This window comes from Tenrec ecaudatus, chromosome 17, assembly GCF_050624435.1.
Source record: "Tenrec ecaudatus isolate mTenEca1 chromosome 17, mTenEca1.hap1, whole genome shotgun sequence".
Lineage (NCBI taxonomy): Eukaryota > Metazoa > Chordata > Mammalia > Afrosoricida > Tenrecidae > Tenrec > Tenrec ecaudatus.
Genome location: NC_134546.1, coordinates 53,904,452 through 53,917,821, shown reverse-complemented (window position 1 = coordinate 53,917,821; position 13,370 = coordinate 53,904,452). Strand labels below are relative to the sequence as shown.

Below are 13,370 nucleotides of genomic sequence, written 5' to 3'. Positions count from 1 at the left end.
ATTTGTTCCCCCCCAAACCTCGCACCCCGAGATGGCTGCATGAGCCGGGGCAGTGTCGCAGTGGAAAAACCAGTCCTCCATCTGCCACAAATCAGGCCTTTTTAGTTGCACACTGTTGCACAATCTTTCCAGAACCTCTAAATAGAAAGCTTGATTAACAGTCTGACCTGGTGGAATGAACTCCAAATGCACTATCCCTTTCACATTAAAAAAAAAAAAGGGGGGGGGAGAGGGAGGGAAAAAAGAGGAGGCTCAAATAGAAAGTAAATGTTTAGAAAATAATGATGGCAACATATGTACAAATGTGCTGATACAACTGATGTATGGATTGTTACAAGAGCTGGAAGAGCCCCAATAAAATGATCTTTAAACAAATAAAAATAAAACAAAACAATAAAGCACAGTCTTGATCTTTGATTTCACTTGATGAGCTTTTTTGGGACAGGGTCATTTTCCACTGGCTTGACTGATGTTTGCTTTCGGGGTCATAAGAATAGCACCATGTCTCATCACCAGTAATGACCTTGGAAAAAGTCTGGGCCACTTCAGAGCTGTTATTTCAAAGCAAGGCATGTTTCCACTCGACACTTTTTTGCTCCTCAGTCAAAAGCCAGGGCACAAATTTTGTATCAATCTTTCTCATTCCCAAATCTTTCGTTAGAATTTGCTGAACCTGGCTCTAAGATAGTCCAGATAACTTCCCTATCTCTTCAATGGCCCGCTGTAGGTCTTTGAGCTCAAGGGCATGGATTTTGTTGACATTTCACCTTTTTTGAAATGAGAAAGCCATTGGTACACTTGAGTTTTTCCCATAGCGCTGTCCTTGTCAGCTGTGTTCAACGTCACAGCTGTTTCTCCGGCATTTTCTGAGCAGGAAACACACTTTCACAGCCCCAGGTTGTTCTCTTCCATCGGTCATCACAAAAAACCAGGTTGGAGCGAAACTGCTTTTACGAACAAATTCACTGTGACCAGAGAGAACCTTCCCTGGCCACACCACTGGGTGCACTAACTCAGACTGAGTTGCTCGATGCTGGCCTAGCAGGGGTGGTGGGGAATGTGTGCTATGCAAGCTCTGCCCAGCGGAGGTTTTCCCGGTGTTTTTGGTAACCCCACACACGAATGTCTAGTTGTCATTTCCCTTGAGTATAATAGCTAATATTTGAGTGTCTATTCTGTGATGGTTACTATTCTAAATGTTCTGTGTGAACCAAATAATCTAACCCACAAAAAACTCTGTAGGACAGAAGCCACAAATGTCCTTTTAGCTGAGAAAATCGAGCCACAGGGTAGCTTAAGCAACTCCTTTTAAGTCTCACCAGTAGCAAGAAGCCTGGGCCAGACTTAAATGCAGCAGCCCACTCCCATCAAAGGTGGTAAAACAACCCATTGAACGACAAGAAATACATCTTACACTGTAATCCCGCATACATGAGCATGCATTGCGTCTTCCCACTTCAATTTTTGAAAATGTTTCTGACCCACTCACTGACAATCAGCCATGAAGTGCACTCTGAGAAACCACTGGTTGAAAGTTACTGTCCAGTTACCCTTCACCCTCAACCAGAAAAACAAAGCTATGATGACCGTTCACTTCTGAGTTTTATTTCATTTACATCCCAAGGTTCCCCTTAGATGAGAAGTTAAGATGTGGGTCCTCAAGATTTGGCTCTACAACTCACAAGCCCCCGCCCTCCCACCTTTCCAGTTACAGACAGACCACCTCTTTTGCCCGGCGAAATCCAATCACTGTTTATTTCTCTCTTTAAAAATGACCTACCCATCGTAAGACTCTTTGAAATTTCTGGGTTGTGCAAATGGTTAAGCCCATGCTCATGAATGGACAGGTTCAAATCTCATAGAGGGTGATACAGAACACAGGCCAGGCAATCCACAGAAACCCAGCCACCGACAGCCCTGTGGAGCAGAGTTCTACTCAGAAACAAATACTGGGGCAGTGTGAGGAGGACCAGGCCCAAAGGCGACGGGGTATCAACTCCTGGGACACGCAGACTTGTGGATCGAACCATTTATGTGAATGGCTCGTGTGTATGGAGATGTCTGTTCCACTAACAATTGTTGTAAACTGGAGGATGGAAACTGTCGGACACTTTTGTTGTCCCCAATACAGGCTGTGTTGAGTAAAATGAAGAGACCACAGGAACCGATGAGAAAGAACTCTGGTCCTGAAGTGTTAAATGGAGGGTGTAAGACTGAGGGCAGAGAGCACCGTCGACCTACGGCATCTGTCCATGGAGCCTATGTTGGAGGTGGCTGACAAACATCCTTCTATCCGTGAAGCTTGCACTGGTCTTGCTCTGAATTTCCCAAATGCTACTCCTATCCCCTCAGATCCTTTTGCTTTTGGCCTTTCATTATAGGCGAAGAGAATTTGCATTCTACCCCTGACCAAAGTGTCTTTCTGGAGACCCACATTCCCATGACGGCTTTATCTGGAGTAGATGCACAGGAATATTCTCACCTGATTTTTCTGACGCCTGGTCCAGATCTCTTTGATGAGTTGGCCCCTGAGCTGGAGTTTACTGCCATCGATATGGTGAAGTTCATAACCTAAGTGCAGGCTATGTGTCGAGATGCAAATAGAACAAAGAGAAAGCCCCTGGCTGGAATGCTCAGGTCTAAGGCAGGAAGTTATTTCAGAGGGCAGGAAGTAGCTCTGAGCTTTTCCTCCACGCAGCACTTCAGTTTCCCTACCCTTCGGGAAAGATCGTCCCGGTATTGTGTGAATCCAGCAGATGCCACGCAGTTAGGGAAAGGGAACAAACAACCAGAGGAAATGTTAGCCACCTGTTTATGCTGATTTGTACCCAACGAGCCTGGCCACCAGCTGTCCAGGAGTAAGGTGGGAGCAGGAAATGCCTAAAGTTAATTTTCAGCTTTCTGGTGTTTGGGGAAAAACAGAACAAAATGAGAAAAACAAACAAACAAATGAACAAAAAACCAAAACAGTGCCCATGAAGCACATAGTCAGTCTCGAGAGGGTCAGGAAGCAAAGGGAAAAGAAAAAACATCCCCGACTCACTGTCATGAAGTCAACTCACGGTGACCCTGCAGGGTGGGCAGAACTGCCTTGGTGGGTATACAAGGCTGTCCGTCGTTCCAGAAACGGAAAGCTTCATCTTGGTCCTGAGGAACAGCTGGTGGGCTCAAACTGCCGACCTTGTGGTTAACAGCCCACCGTAAAGGCAAGTGGCTGTGTACTGTTCCCTGCGATAGCAGAGTTAGCTTTGTGCACACATGGCGTGGCACACAGGCAGCCGGAGAGGAACTGTGAGCTGCGTACTGTGTCCATTCTCTCCTTGCTCTTTATTCAAACCTGTACACTGTTGGGGGTGGTGGGGGAATGCCCATTCAGAGGTGACATTTCTCAGCCTCCCTTAAGAGAAGCGGTGGCGTGTGACTGAGCTCTAGCCAGTGAGACGCGTGTGGAAGAGCCGAGTGTGAGTGCCAGGAGGGCCTGCAGTGAGGCGAGCCAGCTCAGAGGCTGTCGTTCTGACTCTGCCCTCGTTTCTTCTTCAGGCTGCCAGGAATTTCAAAGTGATCGCTGATTGTCAAGTGGCTATTTTAGACCACAAGGTGACCTTGAGAAAGGAACCCTGTTCCAGTGCAGCCCAGAGCCTCCCTGTGAGTCTGGAGGCGTCTCCCTGCTGAAGGTTTTTGCACGAAAGAGACTCTTCTTGGTGGAGTTGTTGCTACTTCGGGTGTCTGTTAAATGCATCAGACTTAAGCATACCTGAAGGCCCACAGTCACTCCTGGCACTCATTAGCGGGCACTTCCTCTCCCACAGAGCACGCTCAATTCCGCCGTCCAGTCCTATCCTCTGACAGCAGTGTAGGAGAGCTGAGGCATGCGTTACGTCTGAAGAGGAAGCTGGGGTTGACCTGAGGCAACGCTTGCTCAGTGTTACACACGGGCTACTTGGAAAACACGGCTATGGGAGCTAGATGGCCGTGCCCTTAGGATGTTGAAGGCATGCGGAAATAGGTGGCAGCTTTCCTTCCAACAGGATTCTGATTCGTTACACAGTGGTTACTTGGAAAACAAATATTTAAGCACAATTTCTCTTTGCTGCCAAAAGATCTCTCATCAAAGGGACTGTAGTCACTGACTTTCAAAGCAACCAAGACTACTACTGCCATCTTAAAATGAATTACAACTCACTGTATTATTATAACATACATGAAAAGAATAGATTTCTGAAACAGGTTAAGACCCATTCTGAATAAGCAATTAGTAAAATGAATGTATTACTGTTTGAAAAGCAAAAAGACTTGATGATTAATGTAGAGTTGACAAAGTTTTTAAGGCAAAACGACAGAGGTAGAATTCTTTACAAGCCCGCCCCCCACCCCCTATCACAATGCAAGTAAAATTAAACCAAGTGAGTCCCCAGGCCTAGTAGCTCACATGAACCACATAACCTTCTCTCACCTGAGATCAGATGAACTAGATGGTGCCTAGCTCTCACCACTGACCATTCTACCCAGGGTGTGTACACAATGGAAATCCCTGCACAGGATGGGTGAAAAATATAGAACAAAACTTAGATTCCTAAAAAAGGCCAGCCTTACTGGATCGGCAGAGACTAGAGCAGTGAGTTCTCAACCTGTGGGTTGCAACCCCTTTGGGGGGTCGAAGGACCCTTTCACAGGGGTTGCCCGATTCAGAACAGTAACAAAATTACAATTATGAAGTAGCACCAAACATAATGTTATGGTTGGGGGCGGGGGTCACCACCACATGAGGAACTGTATTAAAGGGTAGCGGCATGAGGCAGGTTGAGAACCTCTGGACTAGAGGAGCCAGAGCCGAGTGCCCTAAGATAATTTACACTTGAAATTAGTTATTTCTGCAGGTCACTTTTCAGCCAGATAATCACATGGCTTATGTAAATAAACAGTATCACCCATGAGTAGTGCGCTCCCTGATACAATGAACTGCATGAGACCAAGGGGTCAATGTTTACTTACCAAGAAGTAAGGACGGGGACGGGAAGGTACAGAGGGGGACAAGATGCTAGAACAGCAGAAACAGAAGGGCAATCCCGAGAAGGACGGCTGTGAAAACTGTAGCCAATGGCACACAACTCTGAATGGAACTTGTTCAAGGGGAGCCTGACTGCTACGTAAACTTTCACTGAAAGCATAATGAAAGGTTATTTTAAAAACAAGCCAGCTAGATTCAACATAGAAAGTTTTAATGAGGCAAATGTCAAGCAAGCATATTCAATGTCTTAAAAAACAACGAAAATCTAAGTTTTTAATTACAAAACACTTGTACAGAAAAAACTTGGCATTTCAACAGTTCCCAACACATGTACACAATTTTTTTTTCTCCTAAAATTTACCTTTTCAGAAATAAAACACCTTGTCCCCCTCTCAGCACTCCGTGGTGTCCTTGGTAGCAATTCTAACAAAGGAACTCCGTAACACTGAACAGGCAACACCACATTTCTTGCAAAGAGCACTGCAGTGCAGACCCAGGCTTCTCAGGGAGGACAGTTTATCTATAGGGTGACTGGGGAAAATGGGCTCGGTAGTGTGGGCTGGCTGGGAGCCTAACTGACCCCCTCCTTGTTGAGCACAGAGAACAGGTGCTGGGCAGAACCTGATAGTTTTGTGGCCGCTGAAACCCCAGCCTCCAGTGGTGCAGGTAGGTAGCTACGAGAAAAGCCAGCATTTCCCAAGAGGCGGCTGACTTTCTGGAAAGGGTTTCAAGATGGCAGGGTCTCCCGAAATCTCTTGTAGCCTGACTATGCCCACGTTTTAAGTCATCGTCAAGGGGTGCTATCTAGAGTCAAGAGAATGATGATCTTTGGACCAAGTCACAGCCTTTCCTGGTGACAACAACACTGCCAAGACAGCTGTAGGAAATGCGGCACAAAGACGTAACTGAGATCTTAGGAGGAAGACGGACACACACTTCTGGGGCAGCTTGTCTTGTCCTTCTGCCGGAGACACTGAGTTCTAGTGTGGCCTCAGCAGGCAGAGCCTGGAAGAAGTGGAAGGAACGACAGGGGAGAAAAGGAACTGCAAGAGGTTGCAGAGGACAGGCAAGCTGTCTAGGTGTCGGGCAATGACAGAGAGGGCTCATTGCCGAGTGGCGATTTGTAGGACGGACACAGCACACGGCAATGGGATGTGTGCTCATGTGACATTAAAATAAGCGCTGTCATTTTCCTTTAGGCAAAGATGGAAGGAGACTAGGAGAAGCTGAAAGGCAAGGTGGTACATCAATGTGACAAGGTCTCTGGCTTCCAACCTGGCTTGTGGCCTGGCGCCTGGCCAATGGGCTCGGCACACTCTGCTTCGGTTCCAAAGAGCTCAGCTGCAACCTACAGCCTTGCGCTCCAGATCTGCCAAAGACAAAAAGGTCCTGAGGTGCGTGTGACTCATGACTCTCTCCCTCCTTTCACTGCTCAAAACCAAAACCAAAAATCCTTTGCTCAGAAGGAGAGAGAAGTAAAGGACGCCTGTTCTTTTTGCACAAATTCAGTGGCTAAAAAAACCCATGAGAATTCCTCTGTGCCCTTTTTATCAGCTTGGGCTAGCTCAAGAGACCACGTTGGATAACGTTTCCACCTATCTAAATCCACGAATCGGTGCAAAGACAAGGGCTCCCTGTATCAGCCATGATAAACTTGGATGTTTTCCCAATACCAAATGAGAAGCTACTCTTTCCCTTTCTCCTCTGTTTACCAATGAGCTTTTCCTCAACAAAAAAATGCCCCACAAGACTTTGTCAGCAGATGGGAGCAGAAGAGTCTTACTGGGGCTAGGACAACGTGTGTGTGTGTGTGTGTGTGTGTGTGTGTGTGTGTCCCCTCCCCACCCCCAGCCCCGGAGCAATGCTTCCAGAACAGCGGGCAGCACTGTGGAGGGAGGAAGGAGCATTCTCCTCCAGGGCAGCAGTCACAAAGCCTCAGTGAGGGCTGGCATCCACAGAGCACTGTGTGGGCTAGGAGACACAGCATGGCTCCACAGGGCACTGTCAACACGAAGGCTCTTTCTTTGGAGTCACAGCAGGGCGATGATGGGAGAAGACTGAGCCTGTCCAATGAGAGGAACACTCCTTCTGAGCCCTGCTGAGGAACAGAGCCCAGAGGTCAGGAAATGGAGATGTCTAGCTTGGTAGGAGTGGAGGGAAGCAAAAAATAACCCCAAAGGCATTTACAAAGAAGTGACAGCTAGGTAAGAAAACTGGAGCTGCTCCACTGATAAAGGGTCCAATCTGGAGCAGGACAATGGGAAGTCTTCCTTCCTGCTGCAGAAGACACCAGTCTCAGGGTCACCAAGCCTGCAGAATATATGCAAATCCACCTGAGTGGAAATGGAGACCACAAGAAACTGGAAACAGGAGAGTGGCTGTACACTTTCGAAGCTTCACACAGGGCAGTTCCACAGGAAGTTCCCACATAAGTTCTTTTGACTGCTCCCTGCACGGCTTCCTGAGGTGAACGCATTTAACGCACTGACAATTCCTTCCCAAGGAAAGTTGATCTGGACTTCCTTCCAGCCCCCATGTAGTCCCGATTTCCATCGATGGCTTCACATTCCTCACAAGTAAAATGACTTAGAGAACATCCGGAAGCTCGAATACCTGTAGAATCAAACAACACAAAAACAAAAATGACAAGCACTACTCAGTAGGGTTAGGATGCAGAGTTGGGGGGCCAGGGGAGCATTGTTCTAACTCATAAAGGTTAAATGAGGAGCAGGTGAGTGGAAACTGAAGCGCCCACAGCGGGAGCAGCCAACCTTGCTGTGAGAACATTTCAATGAGAAACATGGCCCAGCCCCATCCAGCAACAACAGGAGGGAGGAAAGCTGTCAGGTGAACACAGAAAAGCAGCTACCTTGGGAGAGTCTGATGATGGAGAATTAGTACTGGGCTCTATTTTAGTTCAAAGAGTGTATGGACAATCAAATACGATTTTCACCCTGTACAGGAACGTATTGCGTGAAGCCAAGCCCCAAGTTCTGTCACACTGATAAAAATACCACATAAGAAAAATTCCTTTTCAAAAAAAAAAAATTCCTTTTCAATCTTCCAGCAGTCAACAACGTATCATTGTGTCCCTCAGAAAGCGAGCGATACATGGGCTCTGATAGTCTCTGATAGTGATGTGGTCTTCTCTCCCGTCTCAACCCCCCTTCCTTCCTCCCAACGCCACAAAGAAAGATGACGGCTGAGCTAAGTCTTCTATTGGCTAGCTAGAAAAGTCATTTTAAAAGAGGTTACCCAGAGCATGGTAATTCCTGAACTATGATATTTCTCTCTACTTCTGCTTAGCCGAATGCTTTATTCCAACAAGTTTCAGGGAGTGCTCTCTTTCGCCTCCTGCAGCAATGTTTTTGAACCCCTGCTCTCATCCTGGACTCTGATCTCTTCTATTTGGGTATTTTTAAGCAAGATACTTTACCTTTTTGGGATTCAGGTCCTTCATATGTAAAACGCAGTGTTTCTAGTGGTGCCTTGTCAGTCTAATATGCTCTAAAATTTGTACACCGTTAGCTTCCCCTTCACTCACTGGCCCCTGACAGTGGACGAATCTTTTGCCCAGCTCATGTCAGCACACTTAATTCCACCGTGAGTGCTGGGGACGCCAGGTCTCACAGTCTGCACGTACTTATACGATGAGGCCAAGCCAGGGTTAATCAGTCTTTGCCATTGTTTCATTTTGGCAATTCGGGGGGGATGGGGAACTATCTATTCTTAGTCATGTTTGCATAGGCAGAATGTAGGACTCTGTAGTAATATAACTATGCATCTCAGGTATGATTTTGTCCAGGGCAAAATATTTAAAGGTTAACGGTGACATTCTAGATTTTCTGAGAGACAGAGAAAAAGCGATAGCGTCATCTATATCTTTGGAACAAGCCAAGCTTTAGGACAGCCTTATTGGCAAAACAATCCAAACAGAAACCCACTTTTGGCTCCACATTTGCAAAAACTGCCCTATACCTATGTGAGCAGACACCATCTTATCAATTACTGTGTTCTTTCACAGTCTTCCACGCGGTTTCTCCCAGCTCTCTTTTTTCAAGTCGACAAGAGTGCTAACTGAAGGCACCGTGTGAAAATGAGAAGGATGATGAGCTCTTGAAAATCCCAGGCCTGGATTTATAAGCTGTTCTCTTCATCCACAGCGGCAGTCATGCCACTTCTTTACTCTGCAGGGAGTCTAGCCCTCTCTTAGAAGTACAGCCCGTTCCATCTGGCTACTCACGAGAAGGGCAGTAAGCCTTTCCCCAGCAGAGCACGTGGAGGCAGGAGGATAAGGAATGGTTGTCCAAGAACATGACGTAAAGGGATGAAGACTTCTGCCCTTGTCTCTGTGAGCAGATGCTGTCTCGTTGGACAGAGTCCTGGATGTCCTTTATTCTACCTCACAGCTCTCTGAGTCCAAACATGCTGATGTCTACTCACCAGCCCCCAAGAGGCTACCAAGCTACCAATCTGTGGGAGGCATACTAAAAGGTATCCCATCGCTATGATTTGAGTGAAAAAAAGAGCATTTTCATTTCAGAAATGATAAATGATACCTGGTAAGTATCATTAGTTAGTAATACACTGGCAGATTCCTTTTGGAAATGTACTTTTTCTCCTGTGGAAGGATGTAACACATACTATCCATCCTTTGTTGGGTATACTACTTTAAAAATTTAATTTCCTTTACTCTCTTAGTTATTCAGAATTTGGTTAGCTGTTAATCTATTAAACCAGGACATTACTTGTAAGGTTAGTTATACTCCAAAGCTAGTTCACATTAACATTTAACCTATAACAGTTGTTCTGATATGGAATGGTGAATGAAAAACTTCTCATCCAAATTATCTATTGGTTTTAAATGAATAATATTTTCCAGGGAAAATGAAGGTTAACAGTGAAGTGACACCTATTTTATGCTAGGTACTACTTTTGGGTGCTTTCCTCTAAGCCAGTGGTTCTCAGCTTGTGGGTTGTGACCCCTTTGGTGGGTAGAATGACTCTCTCACAGAGGTTGCCCAATTCAAAATTAGAGTTATGAAGTAGCAACAAAAATAATGTTATGGTAGGGGGCCATCACCACATGAGGAGCTGTATGAAAGGGTCGCAGCATTCGGAAGATGGAGAACCACTGCTCTAGGCTCTCTTCATTCACTGCTTAAAATTCTCTGGAAAGTCAATATCCACAAATTCATCTGATAAACGACAAAGCCCAAGCCCAGGTTTAACCACAAAAGTCACGCTCCAAAAGTCTTCCATTAAATTATGATAAATCAAGCAAAAATAAATTAAAAAAAATCTGTTGTGATTCTCCTTTTTACACTGTGATTCCAAGATATTAGCCAGTGAACACTCACCATTCCCTAACGATCAAGCCTGTTCACCACCTCCCGAACTGTAGCTACGAAGCGCTCATTATCTTGAGGATTAGCTAGAATGATGCTGTGCAGTCTGTTCATGTATGAATCAATGGTGTCCACTGTAGGTGTTTCTCCACTTCCTGAAAGGACATAAACCGAGTAAGAAAGTAGTCACCATTCAGTCCAACTAAGAAATAGTTAAGCGAGTTCACAGCAGCAGAAATTGAGACTCTCACGTGGTCTGTTCGACAAAAAGGGATGATATTCTTAGAAGGGAGTCTTTTAGACTGCAGAGAAAGTACTCCATAGACTCTCGATGTAGAGGCTGGCTCTGTCGTTGTTACACAATGTAGAAGGGCAGCTACATGTAATAAATACAGGTCAGAGAGTCTCGGTCTTCTGCTGGGATTAGCCAAAGAGAGGAAAGCATACATAACAAATGAGAGGGGCTTCACAAAGCGCAAGGAAAAGTGGGATGAAGAGATCATGGGCTTTTTTTGAAGTTCCCCTGTACTAGTTTCTGTTCTCTACCTTCTGACAAAAAACAAAAACAAAAAACAAACAAACACAGAGCCAGCTAATATACTGACGTGAGAGCAAGTGCTCTATGCAGGATTTATACTCAGTTTCCATTGTTCTGAATATCAGTGGAAGATAGTATATTGAAATATCAATGGGGGAAACATAAATGACTAGACACTCTAAAACTCTGCAAGATTTTAACCAATTTGGAAAACTCTGACATAAAAATGTAAAAAGCGTGTTTGAATGGTTTTCCTCTTGAGGGATATTGTAGTCTCCCCACACCAGTTATCATCACACACAGCATTCACTCCCAGGCTGGCCCCGCGGCCCGCCCCCGCCATCATCACCTGGCAAGGGCATGCCGGCAAAGCTGCTGGTCAACACCTGCCGCAGGCTCTCCAAGTGCTGCTGGAGGACGGTGTTGCGGCTCCGCTCCTGGATGACATCCACCTCCAGCTTCTCCACGGCTGTGCGCATGCTCTCCACGTGCTTCTGCAGGGCTGCGTTCCTCTCCTCGAACTCCATGTTGGACTTGCGAAGCTGGCGGAGCTCGGCCTCCCGGGCTGAGCGCCACCGCCGCCACAGAACACACAGAGCACTTAGAAGGCGTCTCTGCGGAGCCCCAGCGACTCTTGCGCGGAAGTTCTGCTCAGCTGCCTCTAATTGGAATGCGTTTAGCTGCCCGGCCTGGGCTGCCTTCTCTCATTATGGCATTCCATAGCAATTCCAGCAACGAAATGCCCGGCTCCCCTGAGCTTTTTTAATTTCCTAAAGTTGTTCATATTCTATATATAAGATTGTAAGAAACAGTTGCAATCCCCTAACGTATTAGAACAGAACTGTTTGTTTGTTTTTGCTTTTTAAAGCTGCGCATTGAGAAGCCTGAGGGGCTTCGAAGAGGGATCCCAGGAGAAGGACCAAGTACAGCTGGGGGTCCCCATCATCACTGCAGTGGGATGAGCTTTGCTCTAACTTATTTTAACTTTTGGACTTCCATGGATGTGTTCACTTGTTAAGAATTTGGAAACAACTGAATGAATGATTTACATTGATTCCTTTTGGTTCTGAGACCAAAAGAGTTGAGAGTACTGGTCTAGCCTTCCTCCAGGGGTCTGTAATCCAGAGGGGAAAGAGAAGCAGTGAGTCTTGCAGACACATTCTAAGGAGGCCTAGCACTATCAGCACCTTTGAACAATCACAAAACTCAACCCCCCGGCCCCAACCCGAGCAAGACAAAAAGATCGTCAGGAATCACCTTTGCTATGGTTCAGGAATTCCTCTGTAAATATCGGGATGTCAAAAACAGACCGTTCCTTTGCCTCGGCTTCTTTCTGTGAAGCAAAAGCAAAAGAACAGGTCATTCTTTTCTCTCCCCCAACATTTGATCTATTTGCCGCTGTTGATGAAAATATACATGGAGAAACCCAGACAACCCAGACACTTCTACATGTGTAACTTAGTGACGCTGATTACGTTCTTTGAGTTAGGCAACCAATGTCACCGGCTTTTCAGAATAGTTCATTCTTAGGCAGAAGCAAAATTAAATGCTGCAAAGTACAATGGCGAAGGCTTTCCTTGAGAAAGAGCAGGGTGAGCAGGAATCTGTCTGTCCAGGCGAGGCTGCAAAGGAAATGTATTCACCTTCCCACTGGAATGGAACTTCTAGATGAATTCAAACAGGTTCAACATTCAGTGCTATGCAATGCGAAACCTTAAAAAACAATTGTATTGCATGTGAATGAGGGGGAGTGCAGAGTGGAGAGCCAAAGCCCATCTGTAGACAATTGGACATCCCCTTACAGAAGGGTCACAAGGAAGAGATGAGCCAGGCAGGGTGCAGTGTAGCACCGTTGAAACATACAACTTTCCTCTAGTTCTTCTAATGCCCCCCTCGCCCACTATCATGACCCCAATTCTACCTTACAAATTCGGCCAGACCAGAGGATGTACACTGGTACAGACAGAGCTGTAAACACAGAGAATCCAGGACATATAAACCCCTTAGGACCAATGAGAGCAGCGATACCAGGGGGGTTAGGGGAAGGTGGGGGGAGAAAAGGGGAACTGATCACAATGGTCTACATATAGCCCTTTCCCGGGGGGAACAGACAACAGAAAAGTGGGTGAAGGGAAACATCGGTCAGTGTAAGACATGAAAAAATAATAATAACTTATAAATTATCAAGAGTTTGTGAGGGAGGGCGGGAGGGAGGGTGTGAGGGGAAAAATGCAAGGCTGAATACCTAAGACTCAAGTAGAAAGAAAATGTTTCAAAAATGATGACGACGGCAACAAATGTACAAATGTGCTCCACACAATGAATGGATGTGTGGATTGTGATAAGAGCTGTATGAGGCCCCCCAAAATGATGGGGGAAAACCCCACACTAATTGTATGATATGTAAATTATGTGTCAATAAAACTGTCGGGAAAACAAAACAAACTCACACACGTTTCCCTAATGGAGAATTTGA

The 13,370-nt window shown here is 45.9% G+C and overlaps 1 protein-coding gene across 2 annotated transcripts in view; it reads right to left on the bottom strand.

The window, feature by feature from the left end:
- Nucleotides 1–5,210: 5,210 nt before the first annotated feature.
- HMG20A (high mobility group 20A) overlaps nucleotides 5,211–13,370 on the bottom strand; it is an 89,835-nt gene continuing 81,675 nt past the window's right edge. For both annotated transcript variants that reach the window (XM_075535962.1, XM_075535963.1), the window contains exons 7-10: nucleotides 12,152–12,227; nucleotides 11,244–11,459; nucleotides 10,369–10,511; nucleotides 5,211–7,621 (exon numbers count right to left, since the gene is read on the bottom strand). In XM_075535962.1, coding sequence (XP_075392077.1) covers nucleotides 10,375–10,511; nucleotides 11,244–11,459; nucleotides 12,152–12,227 — 429 coding nt within the window. In that variant the 3' untranslated portion in view covers nucleotides 5,211–7,621; nucleotides 10,369–10,374. The remainder of the gene's footprint in view (nucleotides 7,622–10,368; nucleotides 10,512–11,243; nucleotides 11,460–12,151; nucleotides 12,228–13,370) is intronic.